Source organism: Muntiacus reevesi, chromosome 7, assembly GCF_963930625.1.
Source record: "Muntiacus reevesi chromosome 7, mMunRee1.1, whole genome shotgun sequence".
Classification (NCBI taxonomy): Eukaryota; Metazoa; Chordata; class Mammalia; order Artiodactyla; family Cervidae; genus Muntiacus; species Muntiacus reevesi.
The window spans coordinates 62,814,550-62,839,717 of record NC_089255.1 but is presented as its reverse complement, the minus strand read 5'-3'; the positions used below and the strand labels follow the sequence as shown (position 1 = coordinate 62,839,717).

At 53.2% G+C, this 25,168-nt stretch overlaps 1 protein-coding gene across 7 annotated transcripts; it reads right to left on the bottom strand.

The window, feature by feature from the left end:
* Positions 1-1,301: 1,301 nt before the first annotated feature.
* On the bottom strand, positions 1,302-21,205 carry SHF (Src homology 2 domain containing F). 7 transcript variants are annotated; one of them, XM_065941297.1, is made up of 7 exons: positions 20,670-21,205; positions 11,164-11,305; positions 8,628-8,834; positions 7,144-7,284; positions 5,717-5,888; positions 5,455-5,574; positions 1,302-2,066 (listed from the first exon to the last, which is right to left on the bottom strand). In XM_065941297.1, the coding sequence occupies exons 1-7, from the start codon at positions 21,171-21,173 to the stop codon at positions 1,880-1,882; spliced, it is 1,473 nt and encodes a 490-aa protein (XP_065797369.1). In that variant the 5' UTR covers positions 21,174-21,205; the 3' UTR covers positions 1,302-1,879. The 7 variants fall into 7 exon arrangements, with proteins under 7 accessions (XP_065797369.1, XP_065797371.1, XP_065797375.1 ...); XM_065941298.1 differs by lacking the exon at positions 1,302-2,066 and adding an exon at positions 3,834-4,123; XM_065941299.1 differs by lacking the exon at positions 7,144-7,284.
* Between the last annotated feature and the right edge of the window lie 3,963 nt (positions 21,206-25,168).

Below are 25,168 nucleotides of genomic sequence, written 5' to 3'. Positions count from 1 at the left end.
GGGGCTTCTAGAGAAGCTGGGCTGGGCACAGAGTGGGAAGCAGTGTAGCAGGACACCGCAGCAATCTGCAGAGAGCCACCTGCAGAGAGGTCACCTGACTTGCTCCAAAACCTCAGTTACTCCCAGCTCTTCTCTGAGCAGTGGAAAGGTCGAGCACCTGCGCTCACATGAGTCTCCTATGGAGTGAGATGGCAGTGAGGAGACATGCGCCCATCACCTAACGTTTTGGGCCTGTTTTCTAATCTGCAAAATAACTGAATGCCCTCCAAGTCTACTTCAGGATAGGGCAACCTCTCTGAGCAAATTTCTGAAGCAGGACTCAATTTCAAGTGATCCTTTCCACTGTCCCCGCAGAACTCTTGAATTTGTCTGATCACAGATCCTAGATTTTGATAAATTTTGATAAATTCAACCACCGGGTTAGAAAATCCAAATTCCCCTGCTTCACACCGCGCTTGGGAGCTGCAGGTGTCGGTGGCGGGTGGGGCAGGGGGCGGTTCTCAGGCTGCCCCCTTATGGCAGCCGTCCCCAGGGTGTTAGCTCAGCGCGTCCTCAGGAGTTTCTGCCCAGCTGGCCCTGGGAGCGGGAGGGCGGGCCTGCAGTGGTTTGACAGCAGCTCCGCCTGGCGGCCCAGTCGTATCCTGGGGCGGGTTGCTGCTGCTGGGGCCGCCAGGGCCGTGGGAGGTTTGGCCCGGCTCGTGGAGGCGCGGCCAGTAGGGGGCGCGCGCGGACGACCCCGCCGGGCGCCGCAGCCGCTAGGGAGATCCCGCCCGGGACCGGCCGCGTGCAGATCTTGGGACCCGACCCAGCGACCCGGGGCCGGGTGAGGCGCGGCAGGCCCTCGCTTCCTCTGGAGAGGAAACACGGTCGGCCGCGCCAGCCTTCCCGCCTCCGCCGGCGCGCGGCTTCCGCGTGGCAGGGCCGCCCCGCTCCCTCCCGCCTGGCGCGCTGCCTCTTTGTCTCTCCGCGGCTCCCCTCCTCCCAGACAAATGGCTGTTGGCAGGAAATTAGACGCGCTCTCTGGGAGCCGCGCTCGTCCCGGCGGCGGGGAGGGGGCGCCGCGCGGCCGGCCGGGATCCGGGTGCCCCCCCTCCCAGCCGGGGCGGGGGTGAGGGCCCCGGGGGATGTTTTGACATCTCGTCAAAGGAAGGAACTTGATGCTTCGAAACTGCCTTTCACAGACGCCCCGCGCCTGCTGCTCCAGAGCTAATTTATAAACAGAATCTGTGCTCGTTCCGCTCCCTCCCCCGTCCGCCCGAAGGGCGGCGGCGGCGGCGGCGCTGGAGGCGCGGACGCGGCTGTGCCTGGCAGGACGGAGTTTATTTATTGCCTCTGGCCCAGAGCCGGGGCGGCCCGGGGCCTGTACAAGTTCCCGGCGGCCGAGCCCTTCCCCTCCTTCCCTACCCCCAATGCTGTCTCCACCCCAGGGGTCGGTCTACCCGAAGCCCTGCACCAGATTCTGGGTGAACTCCCGCCGGTGGTTTGGGAGTGGAGGCGGAGAGACGGCCAGGGCGCCCCGTTGGCCCGTGTCCAGCTCCATCCCGCATCCACCCTTCCACCCCAGGGGGAAGAGGATGGCGGGGAAAGGGGTCGCCACCTCTGCCCTAGGGGAAGAAAGGGGCTGGAGCTGTCGATCTTAAACCCCTCGGAAGATCAGTAATTCTGAAGTCTCCTTCCTCCAGGGGCTATCCTTTCTCCCCAGGGAGTCTTCAATCCTCAGCTCCCGACCACCTTTAACTCCAAGGTCCCTGTAGCCCTTCCCCTTTAGAATAAATTAAGGAATATCACAGCTTCCACTCGATTCCTGGAAGAGGGAAGAAAGGCTGTAGAGGTCGCCCAGGGCTAGGTCCAGATCTGTCACAAGGCCCAGGCATCACCCCTACAGAGTCCGGATGGCCACGGGGTAGAGCAGGGACATGTGCTCCGCGCCCTTGATGGGCAGCTTGCGGCTGGCATAGTGGTGCACGATTTCAGGGACGCTGCTGAAGGGCGGGCTGTTCTGACCCAGCACGTACTTGTGTTCCTTGGTCCGAGACAGCTTCATGTGCATGAAACCCTGACTGCTCCTGGGAAGAGGAGGGGAGACCCTGTTGAGTAAGGGCCCTCTGCAGGCCCTATACCCACCCATCCCACCCCCACTCCCCCCACCCTGGCAGTAGTTCTTCCAAGGCCGCTGAGATGGGAGGAGATGGAGGGGATTTTGTGAGTAGGCGGCAGCAGGCATTGGCTTTGTGGTGAGGGCACTGGGTGTGCCAAGAATGTGTGTGTGGTGAGTGTACAGGGTGTGTGCAGGTGGAAACAAGCTATCAGCACCACCCCCCAACCATGGGATCCAGTCTCTCCCGCCCCCCAGCTAGGGCCAGTTTATCTTCCCCCTCCTTGAGCTGTGGGGGAGAACACCTGTGTAGGGGCAGCTCCTGGTGACTCATGAACAGACACCCTTGGCAGGACAGTGGGTGGCCAGATGTAACAACCAAGTGATTCTTGGTTGGAATTCTCTCTTGCAATGATTTGGGGGAGGGGGTGAGCTGCTCTGGGCATTCCTCCGAATCTGGGAACACCCAGCTGCCTGGTCCCAAGGACATCCCTTCACCCTTCTGCTAACAGGGCCTTGGGCCAATCCTCCAACCCCTGCCCCCTCCAATCTATCCAGCTCTTCTGCCTGGGATGACATCATCACCAGGCTGCCGCTCCATTCCCTCCCTCAGAGAGGACATGCTTCATTGCCTCTCCCATCTCCCGACCACAATCCAGGAAATCAGCATTAGTGCCCAGCCCTGCCCACAAGACGAGGACCATGCTGCTGAGCTCTGGCCGGCTCCCAGCAAGAACGTCTGTTCAAACTACCACCAGCCTGCTCAGCCAGGGCCCAGGTCTAAAATGCACACACAGGCAACAGAGAAACAATCCTTGGGAGAGCCCTGAAGCCTGAGGACTTGCTTCAGCTGATCAGAGGCCCTGGAAGGACATGTGCAGGGTTCTGAAGCTGGTGAGAGGCAGGACTGGCAAGGGGGCTGTTCTTCATGAGGCTCTACCCTTGAGTTGAGGCTGGCAAACCACCACTTGCTTCCCCTCTCTGCGTACAAAGAAGGCTCTGCCTGGACCCATTGCACTAGGCCTTCAGTGAGAAAGCAAGGAGAATGGGGAAACTAAAGAGGAAAGGGATGGGAAGAAAAAAACAGGCCCTTAACTCCATCCTTCCCTTCCCGCTTAGGGTGGAGTGCCCTCAAGCCTGGGTGTGTGTCAGGGTGTGGGGCCATCTTTCATTGGGAGGTCTGAGATAAGGCTGAATTGACAGTGAGCATGCAGGCCCCCAGAATAGAGCAAAGGGCCTGAGGAAAGGTTACAGCCCCTGGGGCAATGGAGAGGGGAGGCAGTGAGCAGTCACCCTCCCCTGTCCGTCCTGTGCTCAAAGCCCAGCCCATGGCTGTGGGCAGCAGCGTGGGCCCTGTGCTCTCACCATTAGGGGACAACCCCCTCCCCACAGTGCACTTGGGGGGATTACCTCCCCTGAAAACTGTACTTATATCTTCTCCTTGAGGGACAGGTCTCGCCAAAAAGAGCAACAAGTGGTCAAAGAACTGAGTTGGCTGAGAGCTCAGCCTCCATGTGGGTAACTGACCTCCTGGGACAAAATCCCAAGCGGTCCATTAGGACACAGCAGAGCCTTTGCCTGACCCTCTGGGAACCAGGGTGGGACTAGCTGGCCCGCAGCATGAGGGCTGGCAGGCTTTTGGAGGAAGCTGTTTAATTACCAGTGAAAGCCCTTCCATTACAGAGAAAAGAGAAACCATAATTGTATTTCAGAGAAGCCATTTATATGCAAACGAGACTCTGGCAGACAGATGCTGGCAGGCCCAGATCAGCCTGGGCTGGAGCAGTGTCCAGGCCTCCCTCCTCCTTTACTCCTTGGGATAAGGCAGGGCCCAGACTCTACTGTTTGGGAGTCAGGCCCCATGTCTCCCCTTTCTTTGGACCATACCAGCCTTGACGGGGGTGGAACTGTGCAGTGGAACAGTGAGGTTCGTGGAGTCAGCCTGAGTGGGGTTCAGAGCCTGCTCTAGGCACTTTATTTGCTGTTGGCCTTGAGCAAATCACATACCTCTTTGAATCTGTTTTCTTTCTATAAAAAAAGAGATTGATCTTGCAGACAGTAGTTGGTTTGGAGATGGTGTATATGCTGCTTGGCACCTAGCAGATGCTCTAGGAATCATGACTATGATTTTTAAAGCAATACACATTTCTGAAGTTATGTAGCTCAAATTTTTGACAAATGAATTTTTCCTGAATGTTCCTTTGTTTTCATAACTTGCAACCCCCTGAGCAGAAAAGCTGGAAGAAACCTAAGAGATATCCATTGGACGTATTTTGCAAATGTAGAAACTAAAGTCCAGAGAGGTTAAGTGATTTGCCTAAGGTCACACAGGTAGCTTTACTAAAAACCAAGAATGAAATTCAGGTTATCTGGCTTTAGTTTGGCATTTTTTCCCACTATCTTTTAGTGAAGTTGAATAATTATCCTCAAATATGTGTGTTTAGTACTCCCAAATTTCCATATATTGGATGTTTGAAGTGGGGTATACCTGTACTCTAATGGCCCCTAGGAAATATGGTAGGAAGTGGTATAGGTGGCCCAGTAACGATGGGAGATGTGAATGGCAGCGCTCTGACAGGCTGCCATGTGGGGTTCTACTAGACAGAACTCCTGAGCGCCAAGGAGACTAGCCATCCTGCCAGTAGAACCTGGGAGGCAGATGCTGGTATATGTATAATATCTGTGCCCAGAGTGGAAGGCTGAGGAGGAGGAGGTGCTCTGACTCCTCTGCTTCTTTCAGGACACTTTACAGCTCAGTTGTCAGCCGCCAGCCCCCAGACCTTCTGTCCACCTCCTCAGAGTGAACAAGAACAGCTCTGTGTCCAATACTCCACTTTCTTCCCAGGACCCAGCGTCCATCACCCTGTTGAGTTCCACAGGCAAAGTTCCTATCTCCTCCCCTGTACTTCTAGAACATCTTGGACTTTGGTTAATAATGATGACACTGATAATTTAGTAAGCACTCAAAGCACTATGCTAAGTGCTCATTTCATTTAATCCTTCCCTATAAGGCAGATATCGTTATTGCCCTGAGGCCCAGAGAGGTTAAGGGGCTCCAGGTCACAGAGCCAGAAAGGGATAGAACCCTTCTAAGCTGGACTCAAATCTTAACAGTTTTCCCCAATGAACTCCGAGCTCCTCGAGAGCAGAGGCTGAGCCTCAGTCAAACCTCAGGCGCCCGGGCTTGCCCAGAGTCAGCACGTGTTCACAGGGGATCGAGTCCTCCCCAGCCTGGCTGGGCACGGGAGAGAGACTAGAGACTCCTCCCGTCCTGCCGGTAGTCCTCGCACTGATTCCCCTTGGACTCATCCTGACAGGCTCCTCTTGTCTAGAGCCCCCAGCCAGCAGGCCCCACTCACTTGAGGGACAGGGAGAAGTCGTTCTTGCTGGTCTCACTGTTGCGCACCAGATAGCTGGCCTCTTTGCACAGCCGGAGCAGGTTCTCGGCATCTGTTCGGCTGATGGCCCCGTGATACCAGCTGAGGACAAGAGAAAGAAAGGGGGGCATCTCTGCTGGGTCCCTGGCTGTCCAGGGCCACCCATTCTGAGTGTTCCCTGCAGGCAGGTCAGTGCCAGGAAGGGAAGGGAGGGGAGGGTCCCCAACTGGACACAGACACTCACACCTGGTTTTCCAGAGGCAGTGCTGGGTCTGTCCACTCCCCCAGGGGGCTGCTGGGCTCCATGCTTAGGGGCTTGGCTGACTTGGGGTTCCCTGCAGAGAGTCGGGGAGGGAGGCGCCCTTTCTCCTCCCGGCCAGGTGACAGGCAGCTCTTCTCAGATCCTTCAAACTGGGCTGTGGGGAACATACCAGTCACAGACTCTGAGGACTCTAGAGGTAAAGCCCTATAGACTAGCCAGTGCTTCATCCCCATTTCCACCCAAAAGGGAACAAAGGAATGTTCTGCAAGGGTGGGGTCTGCTCATGAGCCTGACGAGCTCTAGGGACAGTATCCTGGGTCCGTTCCTGGGTGGGGGTGGGGCTCAGCTCTCCTGTGCACACAGGGCCTTTCTGTCCCCATCCTGTGGCAGGAGAGGGGAGAGAAGCAACATGAGAAACCACTTAAGCCTCTCCCTCTGGAGATGACTGCCTTCCCTCACCCCATCCCCCCTCAGGGTGGCTTCAGTGCTGATAATATTGTTTCTTTCTCCTCCTCAGAGTTCATTACCGTTCTCCAAATCACCCTGCCAAGCCATTCTGCAGAAATGACTTATCGATCTGAGAACAATTATCTGATTCCCCTTGGTGCCATCCTGACAGGCTAATCCTGCCCAAAGCCCAAAGCCGCCAGCCTGCCCCCGCCCCCAAGGTCGCTGCCCCTAGGCTCCCCCCACCACCCCCTGCCCCCCATAGAAGCCCAGCAGAGGCAGCGGTGCCTCCCAGACCCCAGAGCCCTTCCAAGACCCTGGGCAGCTTGCCCAGGGAGGGCTGAAGCCAGTGAGCCACATGGGTAAAGCCAGCATGCACAGGTGACAGAGACCCTCCCTCAGCCTGTATTTACAAAATGCCCACTCACACACAGGCATGAATGTACAAACAAGTGCTCATGCCTGTGTGTGTACTCACAGATGCAGGCCTACCCCTGGCTGCCTATTGTGCATAAAGCTGAACATAGATGAAAGGTTCAGTGTCTTCTTTCTCCCCATTTGGGCTCTTTTTCTGTGTAGCACTTTCAAGCCCTTCAGTCACCAGATGCAAAATCAGATCTCTCCTTTAAGGAGTCAGGTACTTCCTGGGCTAGTATCACCCAGCCTCAGTTATTTGTGCTGCTGAAGGATCCGGTCAGGCAGTGCTCTGCCCCAAAAGGTGAATTTCGAAGAGTGGATTTACCTGGCTTGGTAGGAAAGATATCTGGAAGGGGCCTCTCTTAGGAGGCACCTCCCCTGTACTTTAGGGTGGGAGGACCGTGTCCTTTGTCCCTTTCCTCTTCCTCCAGGGTCAGAGGGATTCCTTTTGGGTTCTCTGAACTCCACCCCACCTCTCAGCTCCTCCAACCCAATCCCACGGGGCCTGAGGGCTGACCCTAGCCAGAAGCCCCCACAGGACCCACCGCTGCCATCCTCCAGGCCGGGCTCGGGGACGGGTGAGGCTGGACCGGAGATGTCCCTGTCCCCATCGGGCAGGGAGGGGCTGCTGTCCAGCTGTCCCACGGGCGGAGGCCAAGGTAGGTCTTTGATGACCTTAATGTCAACTGGAGCCAGGAGAAGCCGGGAGAAGAGAGACAGACAGAGACAGAGACAGAGACAGAGAGAGGCAGAGATTGAGACACCGAAACCAGAGCCAGGACACAGGACAGCCTAGAAAGGAAAAGGGTCAGAGCAGAGGCAGGGACGGCTTCTAGGGGAAGAACAGGACTCTCAGGGGACTGGGTGGAGCCACACTGGCTGTGCCCTGGTGGGCGGCTCCGGTGACAAACAGCAGGACACAGAGCCTTGCTCTGTTAGCCCCACAGGTCCCTTTTGACATCTCTCGAGCCTCCAGGGCCCAAACGGACTGGGCAGGGAGGAAAAGTGGGACAAAGGGCTGTCCACACCACTCAGCACCATACCCAGACACCCCCACAGTCTCCTGGCACCTCCTGGCACCTCCCACCTTGCCTGTCTTCTCCCTTTGACCTGAAGCCTGGGAACTCATGGGCAACAAGACCCAGACAATCTGGCCACAGGGTGTCACGAAAGCTCAGACACGGGGGGCAGATGTTTTATTGAAATTTACCCCCCACATTCTCAATCTTGAGCCTTAACAATTAGCAGAGCCATGCCACTGGCGGCTGCAGGACTGCTAACGAGGTTTCCTAATGACGAGCATAGATTTTCCCATTAAGCAATCCAAACAGTATTGATTCTCCAAGGAGACTCCTGGAGATAAACGGCCTGTCCTCAACAGTGCATGCTTTACAGGAAACAAATGAGAAAGCTGTGGTTTCCCAGTCTGGCTGCCAGGGTTGGGGGGACAGAGCAGAGAGCCGAGTCCAGCTCCAGGACGAGCCCCTTGCCCAGGGAGGGTTGAGGAGGACACAGGAGCAGGAATGAGGTCTAACGGCACAAGTCCTTGATGTTCTCACTGAATCAGGGATCCAGGATCTTGCACCACCCACGCACATCCTCTCCATGTTGGACTCCGGGCCTGGGATGGACCCTGGGGTGATTGGTACAGGAGAAACCCGATCATTTCTCCCTCTCCCCACCCATTTCCATGCTTGAGAAATCCCTTGCGGTCAGGTTGTACACATAGGGGGTTTTTACTGTCTGGAGTATTAAGTGCTTTGTTTTGTTAAATCTAAGTCTTTAACACAGGCCACAAGTTTGAGCATTTTGTTTGAAATTTCTTTACTTTTAAGTCTACCTTGCCTCCTAAAAGATGGGGGCCTGAGAGGTGGTGATGCAGGAAGTCATCCCCTGACGCTGCACACAGTTTGTGTTCACAGTGCCCAACTCATCACCTCCGTCCCTAGGGCCCAGTCCTCCCATTCCCCTGAGCCTGGAAAGCTGCTCCGAGGCCCCAGCAGAGCTGCCCTCTCCACCCAGGACTCACCTGCAAAGGCTTTGGAAATCCGTTCCTTCTTCCACTCCCAGGGCTGGTCATACTCCTCAGGGGGCCTCTCATCATCCTCTGGCAGGCGGGACTCCCGGGGCCAAGGGGCCCCCTCACCCTCTGGGGTGGCCCCCTCCTCCTCTGGCTCATAGGGTGTGTCATACAGAGGCAGGGGCTGAGCTGCTGTCTCCTTGGAGCCCCGGATCTCTGCCAGGGCAAGGCAGGAGGGGAGGTGTGAGCAGTCCTGGCTGCCTGGCTCAGCTCCCCTGGCAGGCAGCACCCTCCAGCTACAAGACTTCAGAGGGGAGGCTGCTGACTCTGCAGGGAGGCCAGAGGCCCCTCAAAACACCCCTGGGGTTCCAACAGCATGGGACCCCACGGAGGCAGGGGCAGAAAAGCACCAAAGGGAAAGACTGAAAAGAGATCCTATGATGGCCAGCAAGGGGTGGGTTGCTGAGGCTTACTCATTTTGGAAACTGAGGCAGAGTCCATTTCCTCCTTGCTACCCAGATCCATTTATTTCTTTGCGCCCCAAGGTTTGTCATCTTACAGTCAGAAAATCCTTCTTTGTTGTTCAGGTACTGCTGACCTCCTTGAAACTGTCCCCTTGGATGAGTCAATTTCTTTCTTTCTGGTTTTTTTTTTTTTTGGATGAGTCAATTTCATGGACCGTCCGCCTCTCTGATCACCCCCGTTCGGTCTCTTTCCCTGGATCCCTCTCTTGGTCTCTGTTCTCTTACGGCCAAGTCTTATTCATTTCTCCCTGCCCTCACTCTTCAGTCTCATGGCACCCTTTGCATCTGTATGTTTCCAACTGCCATAAAGCTATTTCCCTTTGGTGTTTCAAACTCACTGCTTTCTTCCAAAGTTCTAGTTTGTTCTGTGATCTTCTTTTAGGGATCATTGACCCCAGTGAAAATTTGATAAAAACTATGGAGCTACTCCCCCAGAAAAATGTGCAAATTTTCTCATACAATTCCAGGGCTCTCCTAGACCTCCCAGGCATCCACACCACTCTGATCTAAATACAGAAGCCACCCTCTCATTTTCTCCACTGCTGGCGATTACACTGCTCTCCTTGGTCCTGGGCCCTCTTCGTTCTTTGAATCCCGCATGTTCAGTGCCAACACCTGCTGACTCTCCTCTTTCAACTCTCCACAACGACCCCTTTCCCTCTGACGCTTTATCTTGACCTCCATTCCACAGGGCCAGGTCTCCTCATCTAGATTACTGCTAGGGTGAACCTCCATTCTACAGGCTCATGTTTCATGGTCTCCATGGAATAACACTCCCCACTTCTCTCTGCCTCATCACGCACCTCACCCAGGGAGGGAGAGCAGCTTATCTGATCAGACAGCGGATGCTTCCTTTCTTTCCCACATCTGTCTACTTGCAGAGAGAGAACATTCTGGTTCTTTCTCCTCCTGCCCCCGTGCAGGGGCCTACAGCTGTCCTGTGTTGCCTAAGCCTGAGTGGACAAGTTTAATTCTGTGGTGAAGTATTAAGAAGCCCATTGTAGTGACATAGCTAAGTAATGTTCTCCAATCAACTTTATCAGTAATAAAGCTGACATTGCTATCTCCATCTGTCTGTTTCCTTAATCCTATTTCTTGGTTATTTCCAAGCCCAGAGGGGAAGAAAGGGGTGTTAATTATTGGTCTCTTAAAGCCTCAACAATTTCCACAATAGCCTTCTAACTCATCTTCCTGATGCCCAGTTCTTCTAGCCTGTTCTGTACACCAAAGCCTCAGTAATCCTCTTAAAATGCCATATTCATCCTGTTTCTTTCTTGTTCAAGAATACATAATGGCTCCCCTCCCCACTCTGGAGCAAGTCCAAATGCCTCATTCGAGCCTTTGAGACCCTTTACTGCCCCTCTTAGCTCTTAGCTAGGCTTAGCCGTATGCCTAGCACTAAGATTATTTGCCCCTGAACAAACCTTCCTTTCATCCTGCCCTGGGGCCTTGGCTTACACTGATTCACCACATCCTACCCTGTTGGCCCCTTTTCCTATATGCTTTCTTGACCTCTCTTCCCCAGGGCCAGGTCTCATTTATTTCTCCCTGCCTTCACTCCTTGAACTACGTACCCACTCTCCTGTGCACTGCATCTGCACGTCTAGTTGTGTGTTTCCAGTTGCCACAAAGGTGTTCACTTCAACATCCCATCGTTTCGACCCCATCACCTTCTCTAAAGCTAGTGATTCTCTTCTTGGGATCAGTGACCCCCAGCCCAGCCCATACCACTAGCCTGCCCTTCCTGACTATCCCAAATGCTTCTGTGGTCTGCCCTTTGGTTGTATGGCCTTCTCCAGTACCTTAGGTCTTAGGCTCTGTAAGTCCCAGCTCCTTCAAAATGACTATCTTGAAGGCAATGGCCACCACCCTCCCCAAGGACCCAGCAAAAGCTTTCTCCATGTTTTCTCGGGACCAAGGAATCAGTCCTTAGACTTGTGGGCCCCAGAGCCTGTCCTGCGAATTTTCAGGCCTCAGGGAGTGTCGCCCACCCTGCTCCCACCGCCGACTCCATCACTTACCAGCCATCATCTTTTGTGCCTCATAGGGTTCCATGTAGCCGTCATTTTCAGGGACTTTCTCTGGGACTCCTGAAGCACCTATTGGGCCTTCGCCAGTCTCCTGAACATCAAAAGGGTCCGCATAGTCTTCTAGAATTGCCAACTGTGGGAAGAGAATGAGACGAGCAGGCTTCAGACATCTGAGAGACAGCTCTGCTTCTCCCTGGTTGCTCTGTCCATGGGAGCAAGAGTCCTGGCTGCCCAGGAGCTTGGATGGGGACAAGCTCTGGCTCTTCCTTTGTGGGGTCCCCCACTAGGCTGCCTACAGAATGGTCCATCTTCCTTTTCTCTTAACTGTGTGCCTCTGGGCCATCCCTCAGGCAAGATGGCCATAGGATAAGGCTCTGGGCCTTAAGGCTTGCCTCAGAGTCCAGGCAGGATCAGATGACCTAACAGAGGGAATTAATTCAGAGACCCGCTTATAAAGGTGTTGGGAGCATCCTAAGAATAAGCAGGGGGCAGCAGACAACTAGGCAATTAGCTTGGTTCACGTCTACCATTGCACTCCCAGATGCTGAAATATTTGCTGACCATCAAGGAAGGAAGAGCTGAGCACTGACTTTATGTCACGGTTCGCTGGTTTATCCTCACAACACCCTTCACAATGCCATATGGGAATTATTACCCCCATTTTTAGGAAATGGAAGCTCAGGACAGGTAGGGAACAACATACCCAAGTCTGTTCCAAGTAAGCGGAGGAACCAGAGTTGGAACATGTGCCCTTTTTGCAAAATCATGCTGCCAACCTGCTACCACAGGCATCTTGGGCTGTCCTGGGAGAGAGACCACCTTAGGATAGCCCTGAGAAAACCAGGATTTGGGCTCTGCGGAACCCCTCTGGGCTCTTGGAGGGCAGGGACAGGACAGCCCTGGCCTTGGCCCTCCACATTCAAGCTGCCCCTTTCTCTCACACAAGTGGCTCATGGCCACCCCTCTGTTCCTGCTTCCAGTCAAGGCAGAGTGAACCACAACCAGCAACACACCCTGCAGAAGAGCTTAAGGTGCTGGGGTGGGGCTCATTGAGGACAATAGAGCCTTTCTCCAACAAGCTGGGCACAGGCTGGGGGGGACCCGCTGAGGCAGACACAGAGCCCAGTCCGCCCCGTGCCAGCAGCCCCAGGGGAGCACCGCACACCGGGACGCCGGGCATTGACGAGAGGTAGCTGTGAGGCCTGCGGCCTAGGGGAGGGGCTGCTCCTGCCTCTCCCCTATTCTTCTAGACTTTGGTTCTGGTCCAGATCAGAACTCTGGGAGTCAGCTGGGCAGGGAGGCTGTGGGGATGACCACCCTGGCCTGAGTAATAGGATCTGGGACCCCTAGCAAGGTGGAATGAAGAAAAAAACTTCCCACCTCAGACACCCCTTTTTGCAGGTTCCTAGCACTCCTAGCACTCGGAGAAGGCAATGGCACCCCACTCCAGTACTCTTGCCTGGAAAATTCCATGTATGGAGGAGCCTGGTGGGCTGCAGTCCATGGGGTCGCTAAGAGTCGGACACGACTGAGCAACTTCACTTTTCACGTTCATGCACTGGAGAAGGAAATGGCAACCCACTCCAGTGTTCTTGCCTGGAGAATCCCAGAGACGGCGGAGCCTGGTGGGCTGCCGTCTATGGGGTCGCACAGAGTCGGACATGACTGAAGCGACTTAGCAGTAGCAGCAGCACTCCTACAGGCCGCTCCAGGGGTCTTTGACATGCATCCCAACAGCTCCTAGCTGAACTCTCATCCTTCAGTTCTCCAGCTCCCACTCGTTTCACCTCATTCCAGTGAAGACCCCCAGCTCCTTTATCTCCATTGTATCTCTGCCTGCCCCTGAGGCCCACATCTCAGATCATCCCATCATGTCCACCAGCTCATCCTGTAACCTCATCCTGTAACCTGACCTCTTTGTCATTTTTGTCTCTCCAGCTCCAATAAGCACCTGGTCCACAGTAGGCACTAGAAAAATGTTTCTTCTAGGGACTCCCCTGGTGGTCCAGTGTTTAAGACTCTGCGCTTCCAATGCAAGGGGCACAAGTTCTATCTCTGGTTGGGGAACTAAGATCCTGCATGTCGCCTGGTGTGACCAAAAAATAAAGTGTTTCTTCTACATCACTGCCTAGCTCCCCTCAGAGCCTCTACTCCTAGTCCTCCTTTCTCCAGCAACTTGAGAAAAGAAATCCACTCTCACCCCAAGCTGCTTCACCCAGGCCAATAGGTACCCACAGTCCGACCCACTCAACCAAGGGGCTCTGAGGCCAACCCACTGGGTACCCACCCGAGCTGGCACCTAGCCTCATGTTCACACGTGGCAGCTACTCAACAGTAACTGAATCAACAAATCTTGCAATGGCTCTCCAGTGCCAAAAATAAAAGTCCAAAGTTAAAGAAATGTAAAGATTCCACTTCCCTCTATGGGTTCTCTCTTACTCCCTGAAGTTTCAGGTCACTTCATTCATTACCTGAAAGCTCTATAATCTCTTTCTTTTATCTTAAGGCTTTCCGATTACCTGGATCAGTTTATTTCTCTTTAGAAAGCCTTCCAGTCAGTCTCCCCCTAGGTCTGGTTAGGGGCTCTGTGCTGGGCTATCATCACATTGTGTAGCATATACTGTCTTCTTATCTGCCTTCTTGCTGTCTTATCTGTCTTCTTGTGTAGTATATACTGTCTTATCTGTCTTCTTGTGAACTTCCTGAGGGCAGGAACCGTGTTTACTGCTAAATTCCCAATGCCTAAAGTGCTCAGTAATTATGTGTTGAATCAGTTCATACAAACAGGAAGGAAGAAAGGACAAAGGAAGCACTTTTCCTTGTTCATTCAGAAGAGGAAGCATGAATCTGGGTGAGGAGTCAGATTCAGAGACAGGAGACAGAAGGTATGAGTCCCCAGAAGCTGCTCTGGGAGCAGGAGCTCCTGGCCTAAGCCCCAGGCCCCTCCTCGCCACCTCCACGGAACCCCCCATGCCCTGGCTTTCCAAGCTCAGTCAGAGCCTGGGCCAGGTGCTAGGACCCCTCCCAGGCTGGCGTGGGCCTCCACAGCAGCAGCCCGCAGGGCCCACGGGCACCCAGGTGGCAGCTCTGTGGGCAGCTCAATGGCTCCTCTGTTCCATTCCTGGCTCTACACCTGCTCCAGGAAGTCCCAGCCCTCACCCGAGGCGGGGGTGCCCAGAAAAGCCACCCACAGGACCGGGATCAGGAACTGTAGCAGAGACGCCTGCTGGGAGGTTGGCAGGATAAGCACCTGCCCTGCACATGGGGGACCCCCATCAGAGACCAGACCTGCTTTCCCAGTGGTTCCAGGTCACGTGAGGAGGCAAACCACTCAGGTGTGGGAAAGCTGCCTCTGCCGGCTTCTGACATCTTTGCTCCACCACGACTTGCTTTATGGGCCCTCTACCCGACTCTGACGTGCTCACTGTAGTATATGGTATCAGCCTGGCACACGGTAGCTGCCCAGTGCACATTCTGGATGCTCAAAAGGCCTCCTGCTCCCCAGACTCCATCTTCTGGAGAGACATCAAGTCTCAGACCCCCATTCATTCTAACTGACTGACCAGCAGGGGCTGTGGGAGCAGCCTGTCAGGAGAATGAATATTTGATGGGGATCAAACCTTTTGGCTCAGGGCAGAAGGAAGGAATGGACAGAGAAGGTACCTAAAACCTGGGGCTGATATTTCGGCAAACCCTCTGGTAGTTGGAACGCTGCTGAAATGCTGAAATATTTTCAAACTCATAGGTGAGTAGCTGCTGCCCAGAGGGCCCCCTGCCAACCAGGTCTCCTTCCCCTCCTGCCATCTGGCAGGGTGGCTCCAAGACCCTGCTCTTGCGCCTGTTGAGTTGGGCAGTGTCCCCTCCCAAAGTAGCTGTCGGGCTCTGCCTTTCCTTCCTGCCCAGGCCTCTCCTGAGGGAGCTGGCAGGCCCACCATCTGCTTCCACCCTCCCACTCTGCAGCTGGACCCTGCTAGGAGTTCCTGAGCCAATCCATGGGGTTCTTAAGGCCAGGGGAGCAAGGGGTCACATGTCACAGCATTGGGCTCTGTAAGGTCTCCAAAGTCTACCACTGTCCCTTTCCTCTATTTCTTTCATTTACATTTAATGTCTGGAAGCCTCTGGTCTTTTCATCTGTGGAATGGGGGTGGTATTAGTATCTGTCTCACAGGATTGGGTAGAGGACAATGAATACAAAAAGTGTTTGGCCCAGAGGCTGGCATGGAGTCAGTGCTCCATCAGTCTTAGCCCTGATGATAATCTCTTGTATACAGGCATTGGGGCCCCAGAGTCCTGGCTTGTCCAGGGTGCACAGTTTGCAGCAGTGGAGACAAGAAAGTCAGAGACCCAGGTCCCCTGACTCTGGGTGTCTTGCCATAGATTTTCCAGAAGAATTGGGAAATGTAGCATCTTCCCTCCTCTACTTGTAGATGTAATATACACCTTAGCATGTTAAAGGCTATGAGAAGTCCTATAGTCAAAAGAATAAACTAATTTTGTCTAATTCAGCATTTCTCCAAATTATTTTAACTATGAAATCCTTTTTCCACTGAAAATCTGTCAGTTTTGGAAATGGTGTACTACTGATATTTACCTTCCTCAAGATCAAACTGTTTGCACTTTCTGTTCCCACTTACCGGAATGCCTTTCCCAATATTATCTGCCAGGGAAATGCCTTCACATGAAGCAAATCTGTTATTATCCTTTTCTAACCACAAAGCAATGCCATGCCTGTAAAACATTCAAACGTCACTGACAGGTACTAACTAACCCTTGCTACTAACCCTTGTAAGACTCTTACAAAGTCTGTCTGAGGCCACTTTGGGATTCAGGGGCAAGTGCGGCCTTCAGCATTCAGGAAATTGTGAACTCAGCATAGAATGCAATCCTCATTCCTTCTTTAAGAGTCTCCTTCCCCTTGTTCATTAGCAAATGCTTAGTGACACTTCCTCTCTCTGCAGGGCTCCTCTGGGCAGGTGCAAAGGTCCCATGCATGATACTGGTAGTCAGTCTGGAATTAGGCTCCCCATTGAGAACGTCAGCTTTCAGCTTTCCTAACTAGCTGTGAAACCAAGTAAGCGTGACTCAACATTCCTGGTCTCCCTATTTGTAATGCTGGAATAATAACAGACCAGACTTGTCCTTATAGGGTTGTTGTGAGGATCAACTGGTCTAGTATACATGAGCTGCTTCAAACAGTGCTAGATATGAGGTAGAGGCTCAGTGAATGTCCATGATTACATTGTTAGATATGAAAAGAACAAATTTCGGGACCCTTCAGGAGCTCACAGTGACACACACACACAAAACAAGCTCCAAGAGAGAGAAGAAGCACCTTGACAAGGTGCTGTGAAGCTACAGGGTTGGGCCCTGGGCTCTGGAAGCATGACAGGCGCACTGTATGCAGGGTCTGGGCCCCTTCTCTGCTCTCCTCTCATACCACACTGGTTCTCCAGAGAGGGCAGCTGGTGTTGGCTCCAGGCACCCCTCCAAGCCCGGGACCCCAGCCAGCTACTCCCATTCAGGTTACAGGCTCCTGCCTGTCCCTGGCTCCCAAAGGGAAAGCACCAGGGCTACGGTGTCACTGAGTCACTGGCCAACAAGCCACAGGTGTCTTCCAGAGGAGGGAGTGTCGCAGCATGAGGAGGCAGTAGTGGAGAGAGTGGACAGGCCTGCCACACCATCCCACAGTAGCCGCGGGCCTCAGCCCTCCTCAACGCACCTATCGCAGCACAGATGGCCAGCCCGGGCTGCAGAAGGTTCAGAGGTCTAACCAGTCCACAGGGGTCCCTTGATCCAGACCCTTCTCTTTTCCTCCATCACTGGGGACACGAGGACAGGTGTAAGATAAACAGAGTCTGTGCAAGTCATAAGAAGGAAAATTAAAGCAAACAAACCCAAAAAAGGCAAGACCTCGGCCTCCCAAGTGGTGCCTGGGACAGTGTCATTTAATGATGACCATAAACACTGGCCAAGGGAGGGCCCCTACCTGCCCTCCTAACCCCAGGGCAGGCACAGCTTGTTCATCTTCTGGCACCTAGAATGTATCCTTCACTTCCTTCCTCCTGCTTATCTGCTCACTCGTTTCCAAATTGGGCCTGGAGGATCCAAGTCCACATGAAAATCATCTATGAGGTATAGCATCTATTTTTCAAAGTTCTTAATATTTTGGGCCCTGTGAACACCAATGAGAACTGAAGAGCTGTGAGCCGTTTCGCAGAAAAGTGCTTGCTCACCCAAATATCTGCGCACTATTTCTGGAGGTTCGTGAACCCTAGCGGCCCCTCTGTGAGCTAGGGACAAGAACCTTAGTTTCAGTTCATACAAGATGCCTGTCTTATTGCTCACATCACCTCTGTTTTGCTCTCACTCTCATTCTCTATCTCTGTCCGTCTCTCTCACACATCTTGGCATGATGGAGGCAAAGGACACACTGCAGATGGTCAGAGGCAACTCAAAGCTTCATCCAATCAGGGCCCCTCTCCCATCCCCAGCCCCCTTTGCTAATTAGATCAGGTTTTTCCCATTGAAGGTCTGAGAAAAGGGAGCAAAGCAAGGGAAGGCATAGCTCTCTAGCCCCTCTGCCAGAGCACACAGCCTGATGGCCAGACAGGGCCCAGGACCAAGAGGGAGCCTTCCTGCAGCCAGATGGCGAGGCCCTGCCTGCCTGGTGCAGGGCGCGGCTCCTGCTGCTCCCACACCTGCCCTGCCAGGCCTGCCCAGATGGCCACCCGTGCACCCCTGCCAACTGCAGCCATGGGTCTCAAGGTGGGCCAGCAGCCAGAGCCCTGCATGGGGAGAAGGCAAATGGTCTTGAGCCCCCAGGCCTCTCAGGGGCCTGTCTGAAGGCCTATTCTCTCCTGACCCCACATCCACTGGGCCCATTCCCCTTCAATCTCTCTGGCTCATCACAGAAGCATTTCCACCCATTTCATCAAACCTCATGATCCAGCCTCTCTCAGAGGGTTCTGACCCACCCAGCACCACTGCTGGGTTGCAGAAGGAGAGAAATGAGCCAGCCCAAGGCAAAACCTGGGGCCCAGCTTCATTGTGCCTTAGGAAGTGACCTAAAAGCAACAAGCCAAGGGGACCTGCAGGGCTAAGAGGAGGGGAAACAGAGACTAAGGAGAAAGCAGCCACACAGAACAGAAACACCGACTGAGCAGGAGCTCGGGGGAGCCAGGCCGGCTCACCATCTAGAAGCCACAACTCTGTGCGAGCTCTGCAGGCACGGGCCGCCACCTGGGCTTAGGGTGAGGGGCTCAGGTGTGCAGTCTGGGCTCTTCCTAAGAAGATCCAAACTCTGTTCCTGAGAGGATGGAGCTGCTCTCTCTGAATGGGGGGGTGGGGGGGGGGCGGGGGGCGCGGCCCCAGGTCAGCTTCCCTGCCCTGGGGCCAGCTCAGATAGCTTCCTGAGTCTTTCTCACACACCCACTAAACCACCGAGTGCTCCACTTCATTTCTGTCCCCACAGCTGACAAAGGAGTCAGACACCGCTTAGCCCACAGATCACAGAGCCGACTGGGGGGAGGATGGATGCCCTCGGTGAGAAGAGGCTGTGGGTTTCCACATGGTTGTGTGGGCACAGCCCCTTCCTTAGGGTCTCTGTGAGAATATGGACATGCGGAGCTTTAGTTAGGGGAATTGCTCACCCTCAGGTCACTATGGCAATGCACAGTCACCACTCAGGACTTATTTATGCACCATCCCTCTTTATGCCAAATTCTGTGTCAGGCACTGTGAGACACAATATGAGGACATGGTCCTGTCCCAGAGGAGCCCATGGCTTGGTGGGCAGCCTGTTATGCCATTCAAAGAGGATGCAGAGAGGAGGAGAGCCAGGGACAGTCCAGGCCCACATGCCCACAGGCAATGGTCAGGCAGGAGGAGACTAACTGGTCAATAGAAAGAACAAAGCCACTGCCACCACCGCCACCATCATCAACAGGGAAAATTAGGAAGAAGAGGAGCCTAAGGACACGTGGGGACACAGTCGCCTTCTGCAGGCGAAGGGTCTGTGCCCAGGATGGGCAGCCGTGCCCCATGGCAGGAACTCAGGGAAAAATAACTCACATTCCTGAGGCTTCTCTCTGACCCCGACATATCTCTCTTACCCAGGAAATTGGACAGAACAGCATCACACTTTCAGCTGAAAACCTCAACACTGGAGCCAATGGATTCAGACAGCAATTTTGCTCTCCAATCAAAGAAAACTGTTCTCTGCTGAGGAGAGGGGAGTAAGCCCCAGAGCAAGCTCCCAGAGGTCAGTGAAGAGGAACAACAGAGCCAGGGCCACCCACAGAGTCATCTTCCTAGAATTTGGGGTCACAGGGGACTGAGGATGGCTTTCAGCTCTCAGGCCACATGAGTTGGGCCGGGGGGTGGTTCCTCTACCTGGGGCTTTGAGCCACAATAGATGTTCTCAGGAATGGTGAGAACCCTAAGCTTGAAGATCCATGAAAAGTTCTAGCCATCCTTAGAATGGACACCGGGAAGACAAGGCCAAGAAGAGAGAAGGAGTGGGTTCAGTTGCTTAGCCCCTTTTGGGCAACAGGTTCTGAGCATTGACTGCCCCCACGTTGTTGTTATTTAGTTGCTAAGTCGTGTCTGACTGTGACCCTGTGGACTGCAGCCCGCCAGGCTCCTCTGTCCATGGGATTTCCCAGGCAAGAATACTGGAGTGGGTTGCCATTTCCTTCTCCAGTGGATGTTCCTGACCCAGGGATCAAACCCGAGTCTCCTGCATTAGCAGACGGATTCTTTACCACTGAGCCACCAGGAAAGCCTGACTGTCCCCATACCTGGGGAGATAGGGAGGGAGAACAGGAGTGGCCCTGCCTGTACCTCAGTGGTCAGCATTCTTGGTGAAGAGATGCATACTGCTGGTTCTGGCTTGCTAAGAACAACAGTCTACCCTGCTCAACAGTCCACCCGTCTCCAGTACCATGGGTTAAGGCAAAAGCCAGCTCTTGCTGTGTCCACAGGGAGAAAACCAGCCTTCACCTCCTTCCTGGCGCTTTAGCACCTGCAAAGATGCTTGGGCTTTCTTAACAGGAGGTGGGAAGGAGCTTTGTGCTCACTCTGCCCTGGGGGGGAGGGGTCAGAGATCAAAGGGCAGTGAGCTGCTGCTCCCGGAGGGCTGAAAGGCCATAAACTGGGGAGAAGCGGGGCTCAAATTCCGTTAGAAAAAGGCTCCCTGATTAGGCTCCGGGGGCTGCGAAGAAGAGAGCAGAGCCTGGGAGGGGGAGGGTCACTAGTTCCGGGGCGATAATAAGGGAAAGAGGCAGAGTTTGGGGCGCACGTCCCAAATTAGAAGGTCCAGAATCTGAACAAAGGTGGATGAAGCCTCCGAGCCCCGGGTCAGAGACTAAGACCGTGTCCGCCAGGAACCGTGACACCGAGGGGCCCGGCCCCGGTCAGGCCACCTTTGTCCCTCTCGTAAGCCTCAGACCTCCGACCACCTCTCCTTCTGGCCGCCCCCGGCCCGGCGTGGCACTCACCCTGTCGCTGCTGGCGGGGTGTCCAGAGATTCGTTCCTCAGGCGGAGGAGCTGGGGGGCCAGGGGTCTCGACCCGAATAAGGCGGTGGGGGGGCGAGCCATGGCGCGGGGGCGGCGTGGGGCCGGGGGCGGCGGGGGTGGCTAGGGCAGCGGTGCCGGACGGCCCCCCGGAGTAGGGGTCTTCGAAGTCACGCTCCCTCTGCAGCCGGTAGGCAGCCAAAATGTCCGGGGGAGGTGCGGGGGGCGCGGCCTGGGAAGGTGCGGGGGGGCGGTAGTCCGGCTCGGGGGGCGCCGGCTTGCCCCCACCTCCGCCGCCGCCGCCGCCCCCCCCGCGGAAGCCCAGATGCTCCCGGAGCCACTTGGCCACTCCGCCGCTGCCGCCCCCTCCTGGGCCGGCTCCTGCACCCCCGGCGCCGCGGCGCGATCCCGCCGGGCCGCCCCCCGCGTTCCCCTGTGCCCTTGGCCCCGGGCCGGAGCCGGCCGGAGGAGCTCCGCTCAGTAACATGGGGCCGGCCAGACTGAGCTAGGGGAGAGTGGTGGCCGGGCGGGGGGCGGAGCTCCGCCGGGCGGCGAGAGGGGGCGGGGCTCGTCGGTAACAAGGGAGAGGCGGGGTTCCGCTACCTAAAGGGGTCGACCTCCCCCCCGCCCCACGGAGAGCAGGGGGACGGGTTTCCAGCCTGTGTGCTCGCCGAACAGGCGAAGTGGCGACCCCAGGGCAGGGCATCCGACTCCTGAGGATGAACTGAGGATAAATCCTCCACGTGTCTCCACGCCTGTCCCTGCAGGGGCTCACCTGCCCACGTCTGTTTCCACCCCGCCCCCCCAACTCCCACCTAGCGCGATCCTGAGAGGGGAGTCCTTAGACTCCTGAATTCCTGGCCCTCCGGCGCCTTCTGCCCCTCCCCAAGGCCTCCCAACTGGGAAATATTATCCTAGGAGGAAAAGCTAGGGTTGGGCGCAGGCAGAGGTGGGGGGCCGAGATGAGGGCTGCTCGGTAGGACCAGTCTGTAACTACCGGGTTTCGGCATGCTGCTATGGGAGCCCCGCCTCCCTTCTCCCATCCAAACGCTTTCACTGCACATACTCTAACCCACTCCAGGCAGACATCTCACATCACAGACAATCAGCTCCCTAGAGGCACCCACTTCTCCCGAGTGGCTTCCACACACGCCCTCCTCACAGGCAAACAGCCCTTGCACAAACGCCTCCCATCCCTGAGTTCACCCACTCTGAGCAGGTCGACCCAACCCTGATGGCAGAGAGCTCAAACACGCAGAAATTCTTTCATGTCCCGGGTTTCCTTGTCCGTCAGATTAGTGACAGAATAGAAACAGACAAGTCAATAAATCAAGTCTAGAAACAGTTCCAGTGTTGTCTATCACAAACCCCTTAATCCCCAGAGGCTTGGATGCTCAAGCGATAGGCATTTTTGTCTTAGAAATAAAGCCAATTTCTCCCCAGAAATATTGTAGCCCTGAGGCCCGACTCCAACACTTGCTTTTAACTCTGCTGGAAAGACAGCCGCTTCACTTCATCAGCATCCATCCCTCTGACACCAAAGTCTCCCTTACTCTTAGACTCATATCTGCTTTGTGAGGGAGCAAAGAGCCACCTGAGGCCTCAAGGGGAAGGAGGCTCAAAACTGGAGTAGAGTAAGATGTGATGGCAAAACTGAGAATCTCGTAGGATTCCCAGGGCCCCAGGCCTCAAAATATTTGTTGAGTTTCTGCTTTGTGCATATTCTAGTTGGTGTTACAGGATGGTGCTTCTCAAACTATAAAATGAACACAAATCTCCTGGGGAATTTGTTTTATTTATTTTTTATTTTTGGGGGGAATTTGTTTTAAACTGAAGTTTCTGTAGGTCTAGCTGGGATGGAATTTCGGTGGAATTCTAACAGGCTTCCAAGTGATTCAGATGCAGCTGGTCCTCCCACCACACTTTGAGGGGCAGAACTGTAGGAGGTATTGAAATGTCTCATATTGTGTCTGGTTTCATGAGGTATAATAGAGAAAATATCATGAACATCATAAAAATATGCAACTTCAAATATGACTAATGGACTTCCCAGGTGCTAAGACTCTTCCAGGGGCTAAGACTCTGTGCTCCCAAAGCAGGGGATCTGGGTTCCATCCCTAGTCGGGGAATTAGATTCCGCATGCCACAATTAAAAGTTCTACATGGAACAATTAAAGATTCCACATGCTGCAGCTGAAAGATCCTGCATGCCACAATGGAGATTGAAGATTTTGCAACTAAGACTCAGTGCAACCTAATAAATAAGTAGATATTTGTTTAAAATTGACTAACAAAGCAAAGATATAAATAAATATATTTATTTATTATAACGATAATAAGTTCTAGAAGAATGATCCAGTAGATTCATATTGGAGGGTTTCCTCAGTCACCAGGTGTTTAACAGTAATTGTGGGCTCTAGACACATCTCAGGATCAACGGCAAGACCCTCCTCTTGCCACTGATTCTTATCTTCCTTATATCTGCAAAGGGTATGATGACTGTCGTGTGAGGATTAGGGGAAATCATGGACATGGAATGATGGAAATGATGGAACAGGCTTTGAAAACTATAAAGTGCTTACAATGGTAGGTGTCAAATGAAGCCACCTATGTTTAAGAAATACGGAGCTAAGCCTCTGACAGCTCAGAGGAATGGAATCAAATCAAGTCTGAAACAAAAGTTGTCAGACTTCACACAGGGGGTAGACCTGAACTGGGTAGGGTGTGGACAGATGAAGCAAAGGAGTAAATGGTCATTCCAAGCCAAGAGGTCAGCATGGGTTGAGTGAACCAGCATACCATTAAGAAGGGGTGAACTCATAGTGAGAAAGATTAGGAAGTAAAGTCACATGAGGATGGGGGAGGATATCATAAGGATAGTTTAAATGACAATTAAAAAGCTCTAATACTTTATGTACACTGTGAACTTACTTTTATCTTAAACTTCTGTTAATGCACTTTCAGAATCAGGCATTGTTGAGCACCTCATGGGGCCAGGTAGCTTGCTAGGAACCAAGGATACAGAGGTGAGGCCCTCAAGACTTGGGTGTAGTTTGCCAAATCCAAAGTCTTGTACTTAAGCATGTTAAGCATTGCACCATAGATTCAGGGTTCTGAAGGGGATCTGGGTGTTCCCATCAGTTAGTGCAAAGCCTGTCGTGTGGCAAGAGCTTAACAAATGTTGAAATGAATAAAGATCATTTCTCTTGTTCTTATTTTTATATAGCTATAATTGTGGTATACACAATTTTGTATCCTTATTTTTTTCACTGAACATTGCATAATTTCCCCGTTTTTATTATGAAAGCTTTAGCTTCTTCCAGTTTTTTTTTTTTTTTTTTAATTTCAAACTTACAGAAGAATTCAAAGAAAGTACAGGGGAAACCTGTACATGCTTCACCTAGTTTCACTACTTTTTAACATTTTGCCACGTTTGCTCTATCCCTTCAGCCTTTTTTCCCCCTTAACGATTTGATGCAAGTTTCAGTTGTCATGATGCTTCAGCTCTAAATACTTTAGCAGCCACTCCCTAAGAATAAGGACTTCTTCTACGGGGCCACAAACCATTAACATTAATAGCATTGTCTATTATACAGTCCATATTAATTTTTTTCCATCCCCCCCCCCCTCCCAATGTCATTTACTTGGGCTTCCCAGGTGGCTCAGTGGTAAAGAATCAGCCTATCATTGCAGGAGATGCAAGAGATGTGGGTTTGATCCCTGGGTCAGGCAGATCTTCTGGAGGAGGATAGGACAAGCACTCCAGTACTCTTGCCTGGAGAATCCCATGGACAGAGGAGCCTGGCAGGCTACAGTCAATAGGATCACAAAGAGTCAGACATGATTGAGCGACTGTGTACATACATACATATATATATATTCGGGATTTTTTTCCTTCCTGATTCAGGATTTACCAATGTTCCCCCTGTTGCACTGTTTGTTTCTTTACTCTCTTTAAATCTTGAAATATTTCCCATTTTTTTTCTTGCTAGTTTGTTTTTCATGACATTGCTCATTTTGAAATGTCCAGGGCAGTTGTCATGTAGACTGTCGCACATTTTGAATTTTTTCATAGTTTCCTCATGATTAGATTCAGGCTTGACATTTTTTTTTTTTTAAAGACCACTATATTTGAGATGATGTGGACTTTCCAGTGTGTTACACTGGCAGGTCAGTCAATACTGCTCATTGTCCTTTACTGGCGATGCTAGATTTGATCACTTGGTTAAGCTGGAGTCCATCAGACTTCTCTATTTCACAGTTTAGAGTAAGTTTTGGTGTGATAACCTAAGACTATTAGCTCCGAACATGTTTTACCCAGTGGTCTTAGCTTCCATTGATGACCTATGCTTACATTTGTTATTACACTGGGGATTGCAAAAGATGACTCTAATTCTGTCATTCTGCATTTGTTATCTGGCATTCTTCTGTAAAGAGACAGTTTCTCCTCCCCCCCACCCCTCCGCCCAATCCCTGTGGTCT